At 58.3% G+C, this 19,364-nt stretch overlaps 1 protein-coding gene across 5 annotated transcripts in view; it reads right to left on the bottom strand.

Annotated features, from left to right (window-relative positions):
- Nucleotides 1-131: 131 nt before the first annotated feature.
- Nucleotides 132-19,364, bottom strand: part of BCR (BCR activator of RhoGEF and GTPase) — a 103,021-nt gene continuing 83,788 nt past the window's right edge. The window contains exons 16-24 of one of the 5 annotated variants that reach the window (XR_003621868.2): nt 18,361-18,492; nt 7,464-7,523; nt 6,370-6,479; nt 4,936-5,075; nt 4,276-4,410; nt 3,405-3,510; nt 2,766-2,928; nt 1,910-2,414; nt 132-1,220 (exon numbers count right to left, since the gene is read on the bottom strand). Coding sequence is in view for 4 of the 5 variants with exons in the window: in XM_028162351.2 (XP_028018152.2) it covers nt 1,110-1,220; nt 2,766-2,928; nt 3,405-3,510; nt 4,276-4,410; nt 4,936-5,075; nt 6,370-6,479; nt 7,464-7,523; nt 18,361-18,492 (957 nt within the window). In the remaining variant the exon portion in view is untranslated. Of the gene's footprint in view, nt 2,415-2,765; nt 2,929-3,404; nt 3,511-4,275; nt 4,411-4,935; nt 5,076-6,369; nt 6,480-7,463; nt 7,524-18,360; nt 18,493-19,364 lie in introns of all 5 variants that reach the window. The other 4 variants (XM_028162352.2, XM_028162351.2, XM_028162354.2 and 1 more) reach the window with 4 other exon arrangements.

Below are 19,364 nucleotides of genomic sequence, written 5' to 3' on the forward strand. Positions count from 1 at the left end.
GGCCTCCAGGCAATCACCTGCCCACCGGCTTTGCCGACCCTCAGGCCTGAGTGTCAGACGGACGACAGGGGCGCCCAGCGACCCAAAGCGACCGCCACCACTGAGGCTCGGCAAAGGAGTGCTCGGACAGCTGAACAAGAAAGAGTGGTCATTCCATCACTAAACACCACGCATCCTACATAAATAAAAAGCAAACAGAGGAAGGAGATGGGGGGAGGGAACGAAAATTGGCACAGACACTGAGAGATTGCTTTCCAGTTTCAATGCGACAGACGCAAATCATGAGACTCCAGGGAAAAAGAAACCGGGGCCAGGTCTAGCTTTTCTAAGTAAAGTGTGTTTCCCCTGCAGAGCCAGACGGGGATGGGAAGCCAGGCCAGAAGAGGCCAGGGACTGGAGGCCTGGGAAACCCATGGATCCCAGAGACATGCAAAGCACAGAGGACCCTGCTCCCCGCCCTCATCCCCCAGGAGAGCAGCACTGCTTTAAAACGGTGGGTCTGCTCTCCTCACGAGAAAAAAGTACAACTAAATAAATACAATATGCAGACTTAAGACCTTCGAGTGACTTCTTTTTCCGTCCCTGCCTCGGCAGGTCCGCGAGCAGAGGGTAGAGTGGGGGGGGGGCACGTGGCCCCGTGTGCCACGACCTTGGGCAGGAGCTGCCCGCTGACACACCAGCTGAGCCTTCCCACCCCGCCAGGGACACGGGAAGGGTCCTGGACAGTGCCACCTGTTACTGGTCTAATCGCGTGACAAGCAAACGCCTTTTCCTGAGTCATGCCACCACTTCCCTCCTCCGGTTCAGCTACATCCTCTCTTCCTGCAAGTCCAGCATGGAAGTTTCTTCTCTCCTCGCCCCCATCCCTTTTTTAAAAAAAGTGATGCAATTCTTCACAGACTTTTTTCTTCAAAATACTTAGTGGTTTCCCCAGTTCTCTTTCCTCCAAGTCAGATGGTCAGGAGGGTTACCAGGCACATCCTGGCTTCCGCACAGGTGTGTGGAGCATGGGGGGCTCTGTCTCTCCACCTGCTTCGGGATGGGAGCCCCTACCCTCGGCCCAGCCTGTTCCTAATCCCCGCCCCCCAATTCCAGATGCTCAGAAGACTTCAGAAGTGGCTCCTGATGGAAACAGAGCTGGCGCTCAGAGGAAGACGAGATGCCGCTGGGACACAGATTGTCCACAGAGTACATTCTAACATCTTATTAGGAATCTGAATCTGTTAGGAAAAAAATTAGAAACTATGTATAAAACTTAAAAATATTCAAGTATCAAAAGGCTATTCAGATCAAAGTTTAAAACAAGCTGTTGGTAAGCTGCCGCCGCCCAGAGGAAAGCTTTACAAAAGTTTGCTGAGTGTGTGTAGCAAAGAGCGAGGAATGAAGCGATCGGGGTGGGGCGGGGGGGGTGGGGCGGCGGGACACGATTAGGGGAAGGGAGATTTGGGGGCAGATGGGCCACAGGCTGGAGGAGGCCAGAGATCAAGGCCTTTCTGAGCTGATGAGGAGAGTGCGTGCCCGGCGGGGCAGTCGGGATGGTGAACAGGATCACTCTCCCTAGACAACCAGCCATAAAGTGCGCAGCCTGGGCCTCCCTCCCCTGGTGCCCGGTCCTGGACGTTACGCAGCTCCGCAGGGAGCTGCCTTCCGAGGGGCACGTGATCAGCAAAAACAAAGCAACAGGATAGAACAGGAAGAAGATCCATTTCTGCACAAATTCTTCTAGAAAGAAAGAAGAAAGGAGGTGAAAGGGGTCAAGCACTACACAGTGTAGATTTAGCTTTTCAAACCCTGTTACAAACAGGAGTCGAATTTCTAAGTCTGGGAAATCGAAACGCCCCCACCCACGCTGGACAGGGCCTGGCCCCTGGGCACGAAGCAGCAGCAGTATTTATTCAAGACACGATACCGAGGGAATCTGCTCCTGTTCCCTTCTCCCTGGAGAGGGTGCATCTCGACAGGTGATCCAGTAGAAATCTTTGAACTCTCATAAGTTAAATTCGTAAAAACCACTCCCTTTGCCTGGTCCCGCCCAGGCCCGTGACCGGAGACACGAGGGCTGGCTTGGGGCGCCCTCTGGTGGTGGCGTAGAAAACCACAGTCTGAGGCCAGCCCAGGGTTCTCAGGCCCCACTGGAGGGGGGCCTGGAACTGTCCAGGCCCCTTGGCCTTTTGCCTTGGGTAGTTGTCTCTTGGCAGCAGCCTGGCCCTGGGGGGTGGCCTAACGACTCCTCTAGAAGGTTCGGTTCCCGCTCTGTGGATTGCCCGTTTCCCTAGGAGGTTCCCAGGCCGTTCTGCCGGCATCTTGGAGGTGGAGTTGGGCCTTTAGACTTCGGTGGAGAAGAGGATGCTCTGTCTCTTGCTGTCTGGGGCAGGAATGGCCTCCAGCTGCAGGAAGTACAGCAGCACCTGGACCTGCCGGGCAGAGCAGGAGGGGACAGCGGCTCAGAGAAGAGGCCTTTCCAGCAGAGCCCAGGGCCTGGCGACCGAGGGCCCTCCTGGTGACACGAGCCCCTCACAGCAAGAGATCTGGTTGCCCCTGAAGGACGGCCAGGTGGGGCGGGCCCTGAGAAACCCCACAAAGGTGCAGAGGAAAAAGCAGTGGCCTGGGTCCTCCCCACTCCTCCCTGTCTCGTGGCCCTGGACAAGTCCCTCTCCAAACCTCAGACACCCATCCTGCACAACTCGGTGGGAACCACCGGCAGGATGCAGGAGGGGGCAGACAGAGGCCACCTGTGTCAGGCCGGGTGGCAACAGCCATCGTACCTGGGACATGACCTCCAGGGACCAGCTGTCGGTCATGGAGATGGGTTGGCTGGGGTTGGCAGGGAGCTTGCTCTCCTTGTCTGAGGGCCGGAGCAGCGTGGGGCCGAACACCGTGGCGAGGTTGTGCAGGGACATCTTGTTCACTGTCTCCTTTTCTGCCACCCTGTGGAGGGCCGAGGCAGAAGAGTGGGTGCTGCTGTGACACCACTTTGAGGATGGAGGTGGGCGGGGACCCAGGCCACCCCGGGAGGAAGGGCTCAGCCCCAGCTGTGCAGAAAGCAGACCCCACCCTGGCTCTTCTGGGTTAGAGGGGCCCGGGATGAAGAGCGCTCAAGGCCACCAGGTGGTGGGGCCGGTTCTGGGATGGATGCGGGGCGGTAGTGGGGCCGGTTCTGGGATGGATGAGGGGCGGTGGTGGTGGTGATCCGAGCACACCACTTGCCGTGGCAGAGAGGGATGGGGGTGGCAGTGGCTCTGGTACCCAGAGGGGATAACCACAGACTGGGGCAGGTGTAGAGAGAAGGCCCTGGGTTGCTGGGGAGTCTGACACCGGGGAGACAGTGGAGCATGGAGGACCCCCTCCCATTGCTGCCCTGGGGGTCCCGGAGCCCTGAGCCTCCACATAGGAGCCGGGGTTACCTTTTCAGGTGGTCCAGAAGGAAGAGGAATGTCAGCAGGTTGGCCTCCGGGAGTGACAGCAGCAGGTTAAGCATGCAGCTCTCCTTTGCCACGGGGTCTGAGAGAGCTGCAGGGGGCGGGGGGGCGGTTATTTCTCAGGGTCACAGCATGGGCTGGAGGCCTCTCCCAGGTCCCGTGTCGGAGGGCACAGGACAGCCCAGAGCCGTCACCGTCCTGCCTCACACAGCACTGGCCCCCACTGAGGATGCTGTGGTGGGAGCTGGGGTGGGGCGCCAGCCACCCTGGACGCCTTTTCTGAATCTCAAAGGGGTCAATGGCACCAAAGGGACCAGGGGCAGGAGGCGCCGGGCACAGCTGCCCTCCTGGCACACTCGGCCGTTCCCGCCTCCTGTTCGGAAGAGCCCAAGGCAGGGGAAGCCGGGCTTGGAATAAAGCAGGAAGAGTGACAAGCAGGAGGGCCGCGAGGCCCCAAGGCTCCCTCATCACATCACCCTGTGCACTCAGGGGGCCAGGTCCTCTGTTGAACGGCCCTGGAGGGAGGTGCGGAGGCCGCAGCTGCCCCATGCGCCAGCGCCCCCCACCCTCCAGGTGGACTAGGGATCAGGTCGGGCTTGAAGCCCTGCTTGACGGGGCCAGGACCTAGGGTAGGTGAGGAGGACAGTGGCCTCCAGGACCCCGCACCCAGGCGTGTCCACAGCAGCGCCAGCTGCTGCAGCCTCTCGGGCGACTTGGAGGGACCGGGACAGCGGGCAGCCCACTGAGGATGGGAAGAGGCCTCTTGGGACCGGCCTGGTTCTCGGTCCCAAGCCACATGCAGGGTTTGGGCTGAAACTCGGGTTCCCTCACCTCGCCCCTGACCCCCCTCACTCACCGATGCCCTCGGCGAAGTTGGGGTAGAACTCGTCGGTAAAGAGGGGCTCAGGCAGCTCTCGGAAGTAGAGCTTCAGCGTCCCGGCAATGGCATTCACGTCCATCTCGCTCATCATCACTGACACGTCCTTGTCGTCTGGGGAGAGCGCAGACGTGGAACAAGGCCCACAATGGACCCCGAGTCGCTTCTACCCTCTGAGCCACAGGCTGGGCCCATGCTGGCCACCCAAAGGGAGCTGTAACTGTGGCTGGGCCCACACTTCCAGGGCTCCAGGCCAGGCTGAAGTCCCGGCTCTGCCCCCTTCCACTTCCAGGACCCTCTGGGGTCTCGTGTCCTTATCTGGCAATTGGGGCAGTTCCACCGGCTTCTCTGCAGCCAGACGCACTGACCCCTGGGCTTTGGTTGGCACCTCTTTTCCACTCCCGGCCGGGGGCAAGCAGGCGGAGCCCCGGTGCGAGATGGGGCCATCCCCACGGAAGCCCCTGGTCTAACTCCGCAAGAGCCACGCCCGTGTGGTCAGGACGGGTTAAGAACTGGTTGTGCAGAACCTCCTCCCACAGCGCGATTTCCTTCTCGATGTGACATAAACGGGAACCCCGGGATCTTGGCTTGGGCACTATGCCCACACCACCATCCCGCACTGCCCAGCCCGACACTCACTGACGTCAAAAGCCGCCTTCAGTGCCTGGATGTCAGTGGCCACTCCGGACACGCGGTAGATGCCCACTTCCTCCATGCCCCGGCGTTCGATCTCCTCCACGCACTGGCGCACGATGTAGGGCACCTTGGAACGCTCTCTCCTGCAGGGGATGGGACACCCTCAGTGCCTGGCAGCCCTGGCTCAGGCTGCAGTGGGGCTGATCCCCGCACCTCTCTGTACACCTGAAGCACCCAGGTTTGGGCACACCCAGAGCCTTCTGTGTGTTCTCCCTCTGTTCTGAGATCTCACGATTATCACTGCTTATATCTTATCGGGGCCTTTCCAACAGCTCCAGATGGCTGGACACCCTACAAGTCACACACGACCTTTGAGGGACAGTCAGGAGGCTTTTCTAAGTGAGGTCAGCCACTGGAACTCAGCTAAAAGATCCCAGGCCCTGGGTTAACAGGTGACTGCAAGGGTCCTGGAAAGTGGTCTGGTCTCTGAGTTGGGTCAGGGGACCTGATCTCAGCCCTGCCCCCTACCTGCTGTGCGAGAGAAAAATCCTGACCCCTTCAGGCCTGGGGCAGAGGTGAGCCCTAAGCCCAGCAGGCAGCCCGGCCAGAGGACCAGCTCCATGGGGCTGCCTCACGCCCGTGCTCAGACTCCTGTGATTCTACACTTTTCTCTTCCACGTCCTAACAACGGACAATTCCAGCAGCTCCAGGCAGGACGCCGGGGTAAGAGCACTTCAAACACAGGAGGCTTGCTGTCTGGAGGGTCAGCTTCAGTCTAGTTTAGTGACTGCATTCGGGAGCCCAGCAAAGCTCTGTCCCTAGACACTCTCACAAGCAGTGCTTCTCTGGGGTACCTGCTGACGGTGCTCTCTGCTCCCTCCCTGAGCCACCCGGAGGTGCTGGGGGGGACGGCTGGGGTGCAGCAGGGAGCAGTGTTTGGACACAAAAGGTGTCCAGGGAGCATCTGACGCAGGTCCCCTGCCTGATGACCAGCGAGGTCAGGGCCCGGCCAGATTCCAAATCGGGGAAGCGAATGGATTCTGGGAGGAGGCGGCCTGTGTCCCTGAGAACTGTCCTCAAACCTACACACAAGCTTCTGGCAACTGACCCGTGACAAAGGGGCAGGGTTTCCATCATTGAACAGGAGGCCTGATCGTGACAAATTCCGAGTGAGGGAAGAAAACCCTGCCAAGCGCAGCTCCACGGGCAGCACAGGAAGGGGGTGGGACACCCCTGAGCTTACGGGGACACCTTTCATGGTAAACACGGGAGGCAGCTGAGCACAGTGCTCCAAGGGCCTGGGAGGCGTCCCCGTGCAGTGACTGTGCACAGAGCAGGAGATCCACACCTGCTCTTTCCTCCAGAAACACCTGGGGAGGGGGCGCCCTCGGTCCTTGGGGACAAGAGACGCATGAGCCCCAACCCCTCACCACTCACTTGGTGACCACGGCGATCTTGACTCCGAAGACGCCCGTCTGTTTTCGGGAAGGCATCCTCTTCAAGCTGAACTCTCTGCTGGTGAACTTGACTGACAACTTCACTTCAATCTGCAGGTGGAGGGGGCACGATCCTCTCACCCTCCTGGTCCTCACAGCCTGTGTTCCCAGGGGCCCTGGGATCTCAGCAATTCTTTCCACCCCCCACCCCCGGGGCGAGCAGGGTAAGGTCCAGGTGGGGGGTGGCCCCTAGTCCAACTCAGCAAGAGCCAGGAATGGTCAGGGTGATCTAAGGACCAGCTTCTGCAGAACCTCCCCCAACGACCCCATTGCTTCTCTTTCTTATATAATTCTAACAACAACAACAAAACACTAGAGAAAAAGTATAGAGAATAATATAACAAAAAGATGAATTATCTATCAAATGGTAACATTTTGTCCTACATGCCCAGACCTTTTTTGGTGTGTGGTACTAGTTTTTCTTTTTAAGGTCTAAATCCTTCTGGGGCAGAGTGGTATGGACATATATACACTACCAAACGTAAAACAGATGGCTAGTGGGAGGCAGCCGCATAGCACAGGGAGATCAGCTCGGTACTTTGTGACCACGCAGAGGGGTGGGATAGGGAGGGTGGGAGGGAGGGAGACGCAAGAGGGAGGAGATATGGGGACATGTGTATATGTATAACTGATTCACTTTGTTATAAAGCAGAAACTAACACACCATTTAACACAGCAATTATACTCCAATAAAGATGTTAAAAAAAAATCCTTCTGGGGCACTGAAGGCTAATCAGGGGTCTTAGTTTCTACGGGCAGACCCCAGGGTCAAGGCCCTGTCTGTCCCCATGATGCCACTGGATTGCCATCTGAGGAGGGATGCTCAGTGCCTGGTGGGTGACTGCACTCCAGCCACCAGGCGGACTCCTGCTTGCACAGAGCGATCCTGCCCCACGGTGCCGCTGCCTCCTCCAGCCACATCCCCCCTCAGACACCAGCTCAGGCTCAGCCTCCTTCCGACTGTTTTGGAAGAGACCGGGACCACCCCAGCCTTCGGCAGGAAGCGGGTGCCAACACAGCCCCATGGGTACATACCCCATTCATGGCGATGATGGTCCGCTGCCACTCTCTGTCCTGCAGGGCCTGGGGGTCCAGCTGAAAGCAAGGGGTCACGATTATCAGATGCCCTGGGGTCTGTGCAGAGGCCTGGCCGGGCAGCAGCCCAAGCCTGCTACTTCTCCATGTCTAAGTCGAATCGGAGCCAGACCCTGGCCGGCACCTCTATCCAGAGACCAAGAGGGGTCCTGAGAGAGGAGAGGACCTGCTAGAAGCCCCCGGCACCTCAGAGCCCTCCTGCCCCCAGACCTTCGCTGCCTGTAGCCTAGGCTTGCCCCCGGGATGTCAGCAACAGCTCGGGCCCTGTACCCTGCTCCTCCGGTCCCTTCCTAATGGGAGCTAACATCAGTGCTGGCAGCCCTGCCGTCCTGCTCCCTGCCCCCACCCCCGGCATCAGAGGTGCTTCATGCAGCTCGGAGGAGGCTGACAGTCGATTTAGACACACTTTGGGAAGCCCGATTTCAACAGCATCTTCCTGGGGGTATGTCATCCAAGAGCTGGGGACACTGTCCCAATCTCTGGCTGTGGGAGCCCGTGCAGGCGGGGTCTCCAGTCCAGGCCGGGCCCGTGGCTCAGAGTCAGGCCCAGAAGGACCCGGAGCCCAGCTCCAAATCACGCCACTGGCGAGGGGGCTGGACAAAGGCTCCCTGCAGCCCCTCTCGCTTCTATCCCATAGAGCGCTGTCCGAGCGCCGGTCCTCGGGACCCTGCTGTTTAGTGTCACCTGACTGTGCTGCTGTAAGATGCCCTGACCTTCCTGGTCAGGCTGCGTGTCCCCTGTCCACAAGGGCTCCATTTCCCCTGCTCTGGGGAGCACATGTTCTATACCAGCGGGTTGGGCTGGACGAATAAGCACCTGGGAGCTCTTGTTAAAGAAATACCTCCCCAGTCTCCGCAGAACTGACGGCAGCACAACCAAAAACTGCCCAGGTGATTCTGGTGTGAAGCCAGGTCAGGGAGCCACCATCCAACACCACATAACCTGGCACTCCTTGCACGGTGCCCCAGGATTTCATCGCTTGCTTTGGGTGATGGTTCATTTCTGCTACTAGAAAGCTGCTTAAGAGCAGGACCACACTTCATGATTGCTGCCCACGTGTGCACCCCACCCCAACATACGGTGGTACTGCGCACAGTGTGCTCAGGACAGCCATCACCTGTTTATCCACTGCAAGGGACCTGAAGGAGACAGCCACCTGGGCCGTGTGCAGGGGAGGCAGCTGGAAAGCGAGGCCCCGAAGCCCTACCTCTCAGGTGTGTGCACCCAGGCCCTCCTCCTGCCCTCGCTCGGCACAGAGGTCATCACAGGCACTCCTGGGGGTGAGCCTTCCTCACCTCCCCTCTAGATCCTACTGGGTACCATTCGCAAGGATCTGAATTGCATGGACAGACTGACACCGACAAACAGAGGGAGGCAGAGCATCTCCCTCCTGGGCCGTGTGGTGACAGGTTCTCCTTCTCTTCCAGGAGGGTCTCGGGGGCCACACTCCTGGGCCGTGGGGACCCCACCCTGAGGGGCAGGTCTGTGAGCAGAGAGCAGTCACAGAACACTCCCACACCGTGCTTCCCGACACCCAGCTGGGGTCACACCTCCTCCGGGGGAGGATGCGTGCAGGGGGGTGACACCAGGGCCCTCCCTCACAGCTCTGGAGCCAGTGGAGCTCGCAGCTCTCAACCAGACCAGGTGTGGCGGGAGGGAAGGATGCACACTGCTGGTCCCTCACCCCCAACTCCCGTGTCCTGGCCGCCCAGGAAGGAAGGGGGCAGGCACGGTTCTTCCTGCTCCCAAGGAAAGGGACAGTTTCCCTCCACCGCTGGCAGTTGTAAACAGGGAGACATGGCAGCAGAAAGATACCTTTCCTTTCCCTCCAAAGAAGGGTAATCACTAAGCCCCTCTCCCCTCCCCTCTTCCCAGGACAGAGACTGGCACACACAGCCCAGCCCCAGCCGACCAGCAGAGGGACAGGGAGGGGAGCAGAGCCCGACACTGGGCGGCAGGGACCCTGCCTGGCACCACCCACCCAGGAATCCCCGGCCCACCCGCAGGCCCACCTTGCTCTTGCACACGAGGCTTCGGATGTGTGTCCACAGGGCGGTGCCGCAAGCACACAGGTGCTTTTCGACAGAGGCCACCCGTCTCCGGCCTGCCCGGCTGGGGTGGAGGTACCGCAGGAAGCCCTGCAGGGCGGCTGCACACGGCGTCTCTCGCATCCTCAGCCCTGCTGCTCGAGGGGCTGGCAGCAGGGCAGGGGTGTGATGGACAGAAGCGCAATGGACAGGAGCGTGGCAGGGCAGGAGCACGATGGGCAGCAGTGTGGCGAGCTCCCGGCCTCCTCCACCTTTTGACCAGGCTTCTCGGGAAGCCCCGCCCCTGCAGTCTAGCCAAGGTAAAAGTTTCCCATCACCCTTGAGTTCTACTTTTTGTTTGTATGGGAAAAACACCCCCACCAGCAGCCTATTGGTTTTGGGAATTCCGATGCGTCATGATTTTCTCCGAAGCCCAGAAAAGCCAAGCTTCCTTCTCAAGTGGCTGGTTTCCTGTCGGTGACTTTGGAGGCGCTGAGTAACCTGTGTCTGCCCGGCCAGTCTGCTTCAGGGCAGACGTGCTCAGGGGACAGCCCCCCCCACCTCCCCGCAGCCAGTGACCCCATCACGGCAGGCGCTGCCGGGGCTGGACTCGGGTGGGAGAACACCCCACAGCCCCCAGAGCACAGCCAGTCGGCCCAGTGACAAGGGGGTTTGGTGCCAGCATCCACCCCCAGCACCGACGTCCAGCCCCACCTCCACCAGGCCCCAGAGGCCGGGGCGCGCACTAGCCCCCAGAGTGCAGACCTGGGCCACGGCGCTGCCCGGGCGGCTCCAGTGGGAAGACAGTCCCCAGGCTGGCTCGGTTCCAACAAACAGAGCATGCTGAGCAGAGCGGAAGCAGCATGAGAATAACACAACGGTGAGGCCGCGGCTCGGTTCCGTCCAGCCCCAAACAACACTCAAGGCTAGCACGCTCTCTCCTGGGCTATTGAAAGCACAGGGAAGTAAACAAGTGGGGACCATGGAGGGGAGAGGACCGGAAAACGGCAGTCGAGGGAAAACCCAGGGCCGCCTCACACCCGTCTTCCCAGGAGGAAGATCCAGGTCCCCGTTTCTCTCTCCTAGGGCTGGGCAAGAGGGGCCTCCGAGGAACAAATGTGGGCGGTAAGCCTGGTGGATGGTTGCCCCAAGGTCTGCCTGGAAGACAGCCCTGTGCGACTGGCCAGGGAGGCGGTGAGGATGGGGCAGGTGCTGAGGACCAGGCACTGCCCTGCCTGCTCTGTAGCAGACACGGCCAAACGGGTCACCGACGGACAACCCCGGGGCATCTTCTCACCCACCCCAGCTTGGGCGGTGGCAGGACCTGTCCAAAAAGGAAATGCTGTTCCCTCCTCACCAACCTCATTGGAGACTGTAGTTTCCTCCGGGAAACTGTCAACATCCAGGACGGTCCAGCAGGGCCTCCCTAGCCCTCCCGACTGAGCCCCACGTGTCTGCACTGTAACCCACTCCCTGGAGTGGTCCCTAAGAGGGGACCAGAGACTCCGCCCACGAGGGGAATCTGCTCTCCTGCTTCTCCTCTCACTAGTCTATTCTCAGGAGCTCTATCCTCTACATCTTTAACTCCTTCCTGCCCTTCCCTGACCCCAACCAGGCCACAGCGCCACCCAAAAAGACAAAGGACAGCGCCAATCAAAAAGACAGATGGTAACAAGGGTCAGGGAGGATGTGGAGAAACAGGAGCCCTCGGACACCACCAGGGGACGTGAGCTGCTGTGGCCTTCCTGGAAAAGCATGGCAGCTCCTCACAAAGTTAACCTTGGCTGCCTGACCTGGTAATTCCCCTCCTGGGTCTCCACACAGGAAGGAGGAAAACATCTGTTAACACACAGACCGTGCACACATTCATGGAGCATTAACCATCACAAGCCCAAGCTGGAAACAACCCAAGTATCCATCAACTGGTGAATAGATGGATAAACAAAACGTGGCATGTGGATACACAGATGAGATGTGGTCCAGCCAAAAAAGGAATAAAGTAAACGCTCTATGACGTGGGTGACCCTCAAAAACATTTTGCTAAGTGGAGGAAGTCAGTCACGAAGACCACGTCATGGAGTATGGTTCTGTTTATAGGAAACATGCAGAATGAGCAAATCTATAGACAAAAAGCGGGTCAGCCCGGGCCTGGGGGTGGGAACAGGGAAAGGGTTTTGGGTGGATGGAAACATTCTCAAACAGGATTGTTGGTGATGGTTGTACAATGCTGGAAGTTACTGAAGATCACTGACTTACCTACTTTAAAGGGATGCTGTATGGTATGTCAGTTAACAAAAAAATGATACTGGGTCCCAAACTGGACCACAATAGAGCCAACGAGGGACTGGGTCCCAGCACCACTCTCCCCACAGTGGCAGAGATATGCTTCTTCAGGACAAATCCCAGGGAATCCGTACAAGGATGTGCTCTTGTGGTTTTACATGTTCACAACTTTTACAGTTGAACATCTAAAATCTTCCTCAAATGTTTGTGAAAAGCAATCACCACCCATTTTACAACACAGTCTCACCCCATTCATCTCTGACCAACCCCCCCAACCGCACCTCCATCCCCAGGCGCACAAGCGGCCCTGACACGGTGAACGGCCATGTGGACAGAATGTGGATGGTCCTGAGATGATCCTGATGGCAGGTGTGACTCGGGGACTTTGTGACAGGATCAGCTGCCCCCTCCCCACCTCCTTCCTGCCTGACGGGTCTCCAGGGCTCTTATCCACACTTTGGCTGGTGTGTATCTCTCCTGCTAGAATGCAAGCGCCCCGAGGACAGGGCCTCCTCTGTTTCATTCACTGTGGTATCTCTGTGCCCAGACATACATGCATATAATACGTAATATAAACATGTACATACACAGTGTTGTGCAACCATCCTCACTGTCCATCTCCAGAACCTGCTCATCTTCCCAAACAGAAACTGCCTCATTAAGCAATAACTCTCTGTCCACCCCCACCCCCACCCCCACAGTGGCCTCTATTCTACTTTCTGCCTCCATGAATTTGACTACCCTGGGTACCTCATTCAAGTGGAATCAGACAGTATTTGTCCTTTGTGACTGGCTTATTTCACTGAGCAGAAGGTCCTCAAGGTTCATCCATGTTGTAGTGTGTGTCAGAACATCCTTCCCTTTTTATGGCTGCATACTATTCCACAGTATGGTCATGCCACATTTTGTTTATCTACTCACCAGCAGCTGGTGGATGCTTGGGTTCTTTCCAGTTTGAGGCTGTCATGGTCTGTGCTGCTGAGAACATGTGTGTACAAGTCTTGGTGGCACTTCCACATCTGGTGATGTTGCCAGGCACTCCCCTGGGCTCCTGGGGCACAATGGCCCAGAACTGGTGGTCGAATGGGGAGACTGACTGAGAGTGGGTATACCTCACAGCTTGGTGATGGCTGGAGTGTGGGTGCCAGGACGCCCCAAAAGGGGCACAGTCGGACCCCCTGGCCCATACCCAGTCCGGGTACAAGCTTCCCGGCTGAAGAAGAAGTCTGGGAAACCGTGTCCCACCCCGAGCCGGCCCCGAGCTGTAGTCTCAAATAAAGCGAGGGTCAAGCCAGACACCCGAGGCCCCAGTCTCACCCATGAGGCTCACATAAGACATAAAACATTAAAAAAAAAAAATCACTTCTGATGCTCCCATCAGAACCTGAGTTGTGAGCCGAGCAAGACACACACAAGAGCAAGGGAAATGGGAGAAGGCAAAATTCTAGGACGTGATATAAAGAAGAGAGACAGGACATTGCACAGGGAAGTGAGAGAAGGAAAACTGAAGGAAGAAATTCACGACAGCGTGAGGCTCCACTTTCCCTGGGCTTTGCTGACCCTGGTGATGCCCCCCGCTCCCTACCCAGGACATGTTGGGGCACTGGAGCCCAGCGACTGGCCCAGCGACTCCTCAGATCACGGCACCCCGTACATCCCCATGAATCTGGCTGCTCTTGGAGCTTAGGATGTGGTCATCTCTACCCAGGGAACCAGTCCCTGAAGCCCCAGACGCAATGACCCTCAGTGAAGGTGTCTGTCCTGACTCCTCCCTCCTCTGACATAACTGCACCATCAAGGCCACCGGCTGCCCCAGGCAGGGCCTGCTCCGGCTTGAGGCCTGTCTGCAGCATCCTCCTTTCTGAGCTCTGGACCGTGAAGCCTGGGGGCAGCTGTCTTCTTGTCCTCGGGCTCCCCGGGGCCTGGCACACAGAGGCCGTCGATCACTAGGGTGGCACAGCGGGCTCCTGGGGTCTGAGGACGGACAGCTCGCTGAGCCTCAGATCTGGCTTGAAGAGGGAGCTCACTGGGTCCTCTACACCTGCCCGCAACGACCCCGGGGCCACGTCCCCACTGGACAGCCTGTCCCTCTTCCTTCCTGGTCACTGGCTGATGCTCTGAGCTAGCCAGCTCACGCACCCTGGGTTCTGGAGGGAGAGTCCCCCACCCTCCTCTCGCGGGGCCTCCGTCTCTCGGGGAGGAAAGCGGGACCTGGCAACTCAACCAGGACAGTCACCTGAAGAGCAGGGGCCGAAACCCGAGAGTCCAGCCAGCGATTCCTGAACCCACCACTCACCAACACCAACAGGGGGGTAAAAACACATGGATCCAGAACCCTAACCTGGGGGACTGGGGCCTAGCTCCCCAGATGATACTGACACCTCTGGCCCAGGCAGGTGTGTCCGATTTCCATCCCTGGCCCCTTGGGGCCCGCTGACCCCTGGCTGGCTCCCACTTCTCCATGGCCCCTCTCGGACACTCTGGGGTGCCGCACTTTCCCCCCCTCATGGGAAGGGCTCTCCACTCAGCTTCCGAGTTAAGGTGTGTACATGGGGCAGGGAGCACCTGGGGGATGTAGGCATGCGCCGCCCCCCCAACCCTGCAGCAGGACATGCAGGGCCACACACCCCTCGCACGTGGCCCGGCTCGGAGGGCACCTGGATTTACTGGGAAAAGCCCCAACTCAGGAAGGCTGGGCCCCAGGAGTCATGGACGCCCTCACCGAGGTGGACCCCCCATAGAAAAAAGGCATCCGTGGGGGAGGGGGAGGGAGAAAGAGGCCTGGCTGGTGTCCCAGGGTGTCGCTGGCATGACCACCCTCCCCTGACTTCCTTCTTTCTTCTTTCTGAGGATCCTGATTCATAAACAAGGTCCCCCCTGGCCGCCTACAGCCTGAGTCACAAATGCCCCTCCTGCCCCTCTGGGATCCCCCCCAGGGTGATGATGGCTCAAGGGTGGGGTTTCCCACCGTGTCTCCCAGGGAAGCAGAGATGAGGGGGCGGAGCCAAAGCCAGCCTTTTCCACTAACAACAGTGACGACAAATAATAATAATAGCAGCAGCTGACACTGAAGGCCCCCACGCACAGCTCCATGACCCCCACCCATTTACAGGTGAGGAAACGAGTTTGCGCAGACACAGCTATGACTCACCCCAGGTCCCAGGAGGTGCAGTGGGGCTGGGGGACTTGACAGTCTCTCCTTGGCTCAAATCTACAGGCTTCTCAGAGCTGCTTTCCAACTACAAGCATCCCTCATTTTTCTGTGCTCTGCAGATACTGTGTTTATACAAACTGAAGGTTTGTGGCAACCCTGCATTGTTAGATGCTGCTTGGCATATTTCAGCAATAAAGTATTTTTTAATTAAGGTACTTACATTGCTTTTTCAGACATAATGCTATTGCACACTTAGACTTCAGTACAGTGTAAACATAACCTTTATACACACTGGGAAACCAGAAAATTCACTTGACTTGCTTTACTGCAGTATATCTGAGGTATGCCTGTAGGTCTTGTCCCTGGGGCATGTCCTCAAGAGGCCAATTTTAGCAAGAATCCTGCTAAGTCAGTTTAGCAAGAATCCCCCATCCTCGCTCAATATCTAACCAACCTCGACATCTGACCAAGCTACTCATTCCCCACCGTCCCCTGGTGATGTCTGATCACCTGGGCCTGTCTTTAGCAAGAATCCCATTAGGTCGGCTTAGCCAGAGCCCCCTTGGCCCTGGTGTTATTTTACTACTCTACCATTATTGATGTTCTCAGTCATTTTCCATCTGCTCCCTGTCCCCCGGGGCGGTAAATTCCCACCTTTCCTTGTTGTTTTCAGAGCTGAGCCCCATCTCTCTCCTATTTTGACAGCCTCCTGGAATGAAGTCCGCCTTGCTGGTTTAACAAGGCCATGAATGTATTTTTTAACAGAGTCCACCCCTCCCCCGCTCCCATCTCACATCTGGGTCCTACTGTAAGGAGGACTGTCTGAGGAGCTCAAAGCACCATGGATGGGGAAGAGCAGGCTGGGATCAGACACTGGGAGCAGCAGGGACTTGGGGAGACGCCCCTCACCAGCCCCCTAACCTCACCGCTCACGTCTTCCCCAGATGGGGCAGGCACTCACCTGGTACCCCCTGACTGTCGGAGAACACAAGTGTGAGCATAAGGAAATGTTTTGTTTACATCAAAATGTATCAAGGCAGAGGGTTTCCAAAGACAGCTTGACTCAGTAAAGGAGGAAAACGAGTGTCAGTTCTTTTCTCTTTTCCTTTCTGAGACCCTCGGTTACCCAGCAGCAGTGCTTAGAGGCCCCAGTTCAAAGCCCACCACCCCTGGGACCCCAGCTGTGGAGGGTGCAGATGACTGGCGTCAAAGGTTGGAGGAACCGGGGCCAAGAAAAGGAGCCGGGCACCAGCCTGTCAGCTCATCGTAGGCTCTGCAAGATGCGTGTGGGTGAGGGACGCCAGGGCTGGGGGCAGGTGCAGACACGGAGGGGAGTGGGAGGGAGCAAAGGGAGCCAGCCATCCTCGAGCAGCAGAGGTGACGACTAAGGACCAGAGTGATGACCAGCATGAGGCAGGTGCCTAAACACGGCGGCGCTCAAAGGCATCCAGCTCAGGACATTCACGGAACAGCACCGTTTGGGGACCGCCCCAGCATCCATCAAGAACAAAACGGCCCAGCAGTGCGGTTGGAATCCATGGGATTCCACGTAAAGCCAGGAGGGTGGACAAGATCTATGTGGAAACACAAGGCTGGGTCTCAAGATCACTGCAGGGAGTCAATGCACGTGAGCCGCAAGGCAGTAAATATCAGGCAGCACCCACAGGTGCCAAGCTCACGCAGGGTGGCCCTGGTGGAGGGAGGGACCTGGCTGGCCACAGGTCCCTGGTTGGGACGCCAGAAGTGGGACGACTGATAAATCCTGGCCTGCCTTTCTGCTTTTCCACCCAGAAGCCCAGCTCTAAACCAAGACCCTAAAACTAGCCCAACGGAACCCTGGGCTGACGGGGAGCAAGGAGGGACCATCCCCTTCTCACCCAGGATCGAAGCCACAGGCAGGTCTCAGGTCCAGGACAGCCGCCAAGTGACCCTGGACCAGGAGCCGGCCTTCGTGGACCATCCCCGCCCAAGAGGGGCCACGAGTCCTGCCTTCCCTGTGCCGGGCGAGGCTGCCGCCCTGCTCCCCAACACGCACCCCAACCTCAGTGGGCTCACTAGAGTGTCGTCCCGGACTGGTGTCCCCTCCCACCCTGGGCCGTCTCCACCTTAGGAGAGCCCAGCCCCAGGGGTCATTGGCTTCCTCTCCCTGTGTCTTTGTCTTGCCCTGTGGCGCCAGCTGGTGGGTGGGTGAGGGGAGCAGAACAGGGTGATCAGAGGGGCGTTTTTGCTTTCAGACCTGCTCTCAACGTACAGGGGTCCCTGGAGACCCTGAGCCATCAAATTCCCTAATAAGCTTCCAAGGTGGGGAAGCCAGCAGCGTGCACCTCCCAGGAAGCCAGCCAGCTGGAGTGGTGACTCCCAGACTTGCCAACAGAGATGACGAACTACCCAGGGATGAGTCACCCTTTCTCCTGTCATTCCTGCTGTGAGGATCTTCACTTCCTGCCCCAGGGAAGGGAGGCGGGGCTTCCTGGAGAGCCCTGTCCTCTGACTGGCACCTGGAATGTCCAACCACTCCCCCGCCAGGAGGCCTCATCCAGGGGTCCGGGGGCACCAGGGGGAGTGGGGAACAGTCAGGGCCCACCTCCAGGGCAGGGCAGGGAGGAACCCGCTTAGCTGGGTCCAGTAAGATGCCCCGTAAGGAAAGAGGGTACCGGGGCTTTCTCCACGGGCGGCAGAACCTTGCAAGTGAGGCTGCAAGAAGCGCAAGGCAGGTGGTGCAGCTCCTGTCTGCCAAGCAGTGCGAGAGCTGGGGGGTGGGGGTGGGGTGCTTCCAGGGCCTGGGTAAACTGGAAGGACTGAGGGCGCGAATGGCTTGGACCCCTCGCTGGTCCTGTACAGACACTCCTGGCCCACCAGGGGCTCCTATGACAACTCCAGGGGGGGACCTGTGCCCCAGGAGGGATGCAGCTGCACCCCCTGGAATCTGAGTCTAGAAGCCAGAGAGGGGATGTCAGGCAGGTAGACTCAGACTCTCATGCTTTTCCAAGAAGAGGAAGCTCCTAATTGCCAATTGCAGCCCAGGGCACCAACTCAGCGGCCTGCCTTGGGGTCTTCCGGAAGCCATGGAGGCACTGCAGCCCCACTGGAAAAACAGGTGGATCTGAAATTCCTTTGGGGACAAGACGGGGCATGACAGACACTCAGATAGAGGGGCAGAAAAGGACCCACGAAGGTGCCAGCCCAGGTCTCCCACGGCGGATGATTCAGAGCCAGGCCTGCCTCACCCCCATCTCAGTGTCCCTGAGTGTCAAGTGGGGGAGAACACAGAGCATCTGGAGCTGGGGTGAGTGCGTCCGGGGCCGGGGGACGACTACATGGCGGTGGTGGGGGCAGACAGGACCCTGCAGGGAGCAGAGGGCGGCAGCCTCACCTGTACCTGGCCCTTCCCCATGATCCTGTCTGCACTCTCGCCGTCCTCCTTGGTGATCTTGCTTTTGTTGTAACACTTCTCGTAGCACAGTATCCTCAAGGTCTGTGAGCCTTCCAGCTCGATCTCAAACTCCTGTGGCCCCGAGAGACAAGGAAAGCCCCGAGTTAACTGGGGGGGCCCCGGCGAGTGGGGGTCAGTGCTGCCAGCTGAAGGGGCCTCTGAACCGCGGCTCCTGCACAGACAGCTCCCGAGCTGCCCCGGGAGGCCCCGCGTCGAGACTCTCCTCACTTTCGTCCCGCGATGCAGACCCTCGGAAGCCACTTCCCTGTGAGCATCACACCATGGCCCAGTCTGGATGCTTCTGGAAGCTCTGAGCGCCTCTCAAACCTAATCCAAGCTCCTTAAGCCAGCATCTCACAGCGTGGTCCCCGCACCACCTGCACCAGAAGCTCTGGGGTGCTGGTTACAAATGCAGACACTCTGTGGGCTTTGGGGCACGTGTCCTCGGAGGTTCACCAATTACGACAAGTGCCCCACTCTGCTGAGTCAATAGTGGGGGGGGGAGGACAGGGACAGGGGGACATGGAAAATCTCTGTCCTTTCTGCTCAGTTTTGCTGTGGACCTAAAGCTGCTCTACAAATAAAGTCTGTTTGAAAGGGGGAAAAAAAAATCGATCCAGGGAGGCAACCTAGGTGAGAGAGGGACCTGGGAGGAAAGAATTCTTCCGTAGGTTTTCAAGGTGTCTACTTTCTCCTCCATCACCCTTATGAAACCTTCAGTAAATGCTGCATTTCACACCAGTGCTTTTGCAGGCATGGGTTCTTGCTGGGAAAGCAGCAGGGAGGGGAGAGCAAATATTTCTGAGCCTGAATAGGGGTAGGAAGGGTGTGTATGCCCAGAACCTGTGAGGCCCTGGATAATCCATACACACACAGCCAGGGTGGCCGCCGGGTGGCCTGATGCTCTGAAGCTCCCCCCACCCCATGATCGGTCCCTCGAGCCC

Source organism: Balaenoptera acutorostrata, chromosome 13, assembly GCF_949987535.1.
Source record: "Balaenoptera acutorostrata chromosome 13, mBalAcu1.1, whole genome shotgun sequence".
Lineage (NCBI taxonomy): Eukaryota > Metazoa > Chordata > Mammalia > Artiodactyla > Balaenopteridae > Balaenoptera > Balaenoptera acutorostrata.